The 4163-nt window shown below is 60.5% G+C and overlaps 1 protein-coding gene across 3 annotated transcripts in view; it reads left to right on the forward strand.

The window, feature by feature from the left end:
- KDM4B (lysine demethylase 4B) overlaps window positions 1–4163 on the forward strand; it is a 128867-nt gene that overhangs the window by 29901 nt on the left and 94803 nt on the right. For 2 of the 3 annotated variants that reach the window (XM_011373564.2, XM_011373565.2), the window contains exon 3: window positions 2447–2612. The exons of the other annotated variant lie outside the window; for it this stretch is intronic. In XM_011373564.2, the coding sequence (XP_011371866.1) occupies window positions 2472–2612 (141 nt within the window). In that variant the 5' untranslated portion in view covers window positions 2447–2471. The remainder of the gene's footprint in view (window positions 1–2446; window positions 2613–4163) is intronic. 3 annotated transcript variants of the gene reach the window in all.

The raw sequence follows: 4163 nt of genomic DNA on the forward strand, positions 1-4163 counted from the left end.
GGCCAACTAGCCAGGACAGGCTGAGCCAGACGCGAGAGCTGTTGGGGACGGGTGGATCCTGGCTCCTGCCACTCACCAGGGTGGGAGATTCAGGCTGTCTCAGCCTCTGGCCCTGCCACCTGCCTGCCGTGTGGCCTGGGCACATGGGGCCCGTGTCCTCAGTGAGCGGTGACAAATGGGCTCATTGTGTGGGGTGGACGGATTGCCCACGTGACGTGCATAGAACAGGGCCGAGCCTGTGAGGTGCTGGCCTGTCCCCTGGGCTGCGGCCACAGCAGGCTGAGGGGCTGGCCTCTGCACCTTTATCAAGCCATCGAGGGCGTAGGAGCAGGGGCTGAGACTCCGGCCTCAGAGGATCGAACTGACTGACAGTCGGTGTGACGTGGGTGGGTGGCAGGGCCCCCCTCGGGAGCCACCGCTCTGTACAAGCAGAGACGCCGAGCTTCTCCAGCCCTGTGGGACGTCTTCGGGGCTGATGCGGTGGCGTGGACAGCAGTGGGTGGCTGGGTTGTTGGGGCGTGAGAAAAGCCAGCTCTTTCGCCAGAGTCTCTCGCCCTTCCAGAGCCATTAGCTCAGCTCAGCTCCATGCTGATGTTCACAGTGGTGCTGGTGTCAGGGCCTGTCCCCTCAAGACGGACACACTGTCCTGTCTGCCACCGTGCTGCGGAGGTCCGCGGTGAGCCCCGATGGCTGTGTCTGGCCTGGAGGGGAGAGGGCAGGTGGGTTGGGGCCCAGGTGGGGCAGGTGGGGGTCCCAAGTGGGGTTTTCGCCCTAGGCCCTGGCAGTGGGTGAGTGGGCTGGCCGGGGGGATGGGGTGTGGTGGGCAGTTCAGAGGACTGCTCAAGGCGCCAGTGAGGGCAGCTCCTGGGTGGGCAGCCTGGCTGAGACCGGGGCCCTCTGGTGCCAGCTGCTCCTGGGGGGTTTGTGACAACCCCTTTGCTTCTATAAACTGTCTTCTTGGTGATTCCTTGTGATCCTACCCAGAGCCACCATCACATGCTGTCACAGGCCCTCATGGCCTGCCATGCACACTGCAGCTTTGTGGTTGCCCCTTGAGGAGAAGCATCAAGGCTCTGTGGACACAGGGTGGAGGGTCATGGTGGGTCCCAGCCTGGACGCAGCAGTGACCCTTATCTGTGTTAGGACCCTCAGTGGCCCTCTCCAGCAGTCTGGCTGTGAATGTGACCCTCAGGGTGGGGCTTTAGCTGCTGGGTCCCTGCACCCCGCCCCCCTGTAACCCCCCCACCCCCGACCCCAGCCCCAGCCCCAGGCATGGGATGGGCTTTCGCAGGCAGGGCTGGGACCAGTGCCTGCCGGCCTAGGCCTCCAGATCCTGCTGGAAATGACCGCCTCTGGGATGACTCCTGGGCTCGTGCTGCCCTCTAGTGTTTGGTGTGGGGACTCTTTTGGGAGCCAGTGGCTGCGTCTTGGTGACATGGATCCTCCACCCACCTTCCTTCTGGGATGAGTGGGCTTCCTGGCTTTCTCATGCCCCAGCTCACCTTGGGGAGGGGGAGGTGGACTTGGTTAAATCGTCCCCAGCTCCTCGGGTCTGTGTGCACTGGGCTCTGACCTTTTCCGCATCCTGGAGCGAGCCTGGTCTTTCAGCTCCTTTTCAATTTGGAGAGTTGAACCAGGAGAATTTATTCAGCCAGTGGGGACCCTGCCCAGAGTTTCTCACCGAGCCCCTTCATGCCCAGGGCGGGCTACTGCCTGCCCCACTGGCTCCCCTTAACTCCCGGGACAGGAAGGGCCTCCAGCCTGCAGCCTCCTTCCGGAGATGAGCCTGGATCCTCCTTGGGTGCCCGCAGACGTTGTGGAGCACGCAGGCCCGGCCCCCTCCCCTCCTGTGCTGGGACCTCCAGGTGCGGGTGGGCCCCGCACCGTGGAGCAGCTCTGGCCCCAAGAAGCGAGCCATCCCGGCTGGGCCTTCTGCCCGCCTCATCCCAGAATCCCGCCTGTGTGTGGCCCAGGTTCGCCGACAGCAGCCGGGCCCGTCCTGGAGTGACCCGCGTGCTTGGGCAGACACCGCCCAGAGCTGGGGTCCCTGCTCATAAGTTCGACCCGCGAAAGAACACAGACCGACATGCAGCCTCCCTCACCTTCCATAACCCGCCCCGTGCCGCGGCCGCTCTGTGGACGTCCAGCTCTGAAGGACCGTGTTGATCTGCGGCCCGCTGAGAAAAGCTTTTCTTTCCGAGGCCCCGGTTTAGAGCTGTGCTCTGGCTTCCCGTATCGCGTTGGCGCTTAGAGCTAGGACGTCTGCTTTTAATTAGTTGAAGTCATCCTGGTCTTTCGTGCCAGAGCAGAGCGAGGAAGTCGGCTCCCGGTCCCCTCCGCCCCACGTGGCTTCCGGGGGCCGCGGGGGTTTCTCGTGCGGCCTGAGGGAGAACAGGCCGCATCGGGGGCGGCACTGCCATGCTCACGCTCTCCGTCCCCCCCGCAGGTGTGGCGGTGTCTCAGCTGCAGCCATGGGGTCTGAGGATCACGGCGCCCAGAACCCGAGCTGTAAAATCATGACGTTTCGCCCAACTATGGAAGAATTTAAGGACTTCAACAAATACGTGGCCTACATCGAGTCCCAGGGAGCCCACCGGGCGGGCCTGGCCAAGGTGGGTGATGTCCTGGTCCTGGCCCAGCGTTTCTGCGTGTGTCCATGCTTGGAGGTGGCACACGTTAGCACGCTCACTGAGCCACACTGACCGTCTGTGTCTCTAGCGCGGTGGGTTCTGTAGCGGCCAAGTGCTGCTCTCAGCCCTGGGTTCGCCGGTGACTTGCATGGCTCCAGTCCCCGTGACAGCCGGTGTGCTGGGGCGGGGACACAGAGCTGCGCGGGGGCTGACGCAGTGGGCGGCGGCCGCCCAGGGCATCACGGCCGCGGGTCTCACCCACCTGTGGGGGAAGTGGGTCAGGAGTCTGGCAAGGCTTCGGGGTTTGCCTTTATGTGACGAGTCAAAAATGTTTTTCTTAGAGACAGTAATGCACGTGGGAGGCAAATTTAAACAGTGCGATAGAGCAGAGAGTGACAAGTGAGCTTCCCCTTTCCCTTCCCTGTCCTTGGAAGGGACAGGGATGCGAATGTCCCCTCTCCTTCCGTGGTGCATTACGCACATACGTGTACACACGTGTATATGCGTGTGTGTGAAGGCGGGCAGACACGCAAGCTCTCCCCGTGTCACCTTTTAGTAGAAATGGGTGCGTTTCTTTCTTTCCCTTCACGTGAACCTGTGTATGTGGCATTACTCCCCCAGTAATTGGGCAGAACCTGCTTGGGGTTCTTCTAGTTGCTTCCGGGATAACTATCACTTTACCTAAGATTCCTCGTTGTCTGTTCTTTAAACCAAGGGTCCCCAACCCCCGGGCCGTGGACGGGTACCGGTCCGTGTCCTGTTGGGAACCGGGCCACATAGCAGGACGTGAGTGGTGGGTGAGCGAGTGAAGCTTCATCTGTATCTGCAGCCGCTCCCCAGCGCTGGCATCACCGCCTCAGCTCCCCCTCAGATCGTCAGGCATTAGATTCTCATAAGAGTACGGTCCCTGGTGCCACAAAGGTTGGGGACCGCTGCTAAACCAGGTGGCTGGTTAAACCTCTTCTACAGAGAGCTAGATAGCGTTTCCAGCTTTGCATGCGAAATAGTCCCTGTTGCCACCACTCAGCTCTGCCACCTTGGATGACCTTCGGGCCAGCGGGTGCCGCTGTGTGCCAATGAAACTTTATTCACGGACACTGAAACGTGAATCTCACAGAATTCTCACTTGTCCCGAAATCTTTTTCTTCTTTTAAAATTTTTCCTCAACCATTTAAAAATGAAAACAAAACAGAATAACACATTCTTAGCTCAAAAGCTGTACAAAAGCAGGCGGCGGGTGGGATTTGGGCTGCGGGCTGCGGTTTGGGGCACCCCCTGCCCCGCCGCCCGCCTGGCGTGGGCTGGTTTTGTTACTCATGTCAGTTCCTGTCCTGTTACATTCGTGCCTTCGGCCTCAGCCTCAGGAGACAAGGAAAGCAATATGCTGGCCACATCTTTTCCCCTCCCCTTCTCTTGAGTTTTGCTCATCGTACACGTGGTAATATTGACAAAGCAGAGCGTTTCCATCTGCTTCGGGAACCGTGGCCACCACTGTCGTTTGAGCTTCAGTTCTCCCTTCTGAATGGCTTTAGC

The sequence above is a fragment of the Pteropus vampyrus genome, unplaced genomic scaffold, assembly GCF_000151845.1.
Source record: "Pteropus vampyrus isolate Shadow unplaced genomic scaffold, Pvam_2.0 Scaffold226, whole genome shotgun sequence".
In the NCBI taxonomy this organism is placed as follows: Eukaryota; Metazoa; Chordata; class Mammalia; order Chiroptera; family Pteropodidae; genus Pteropus; species Pteropus vampyrus.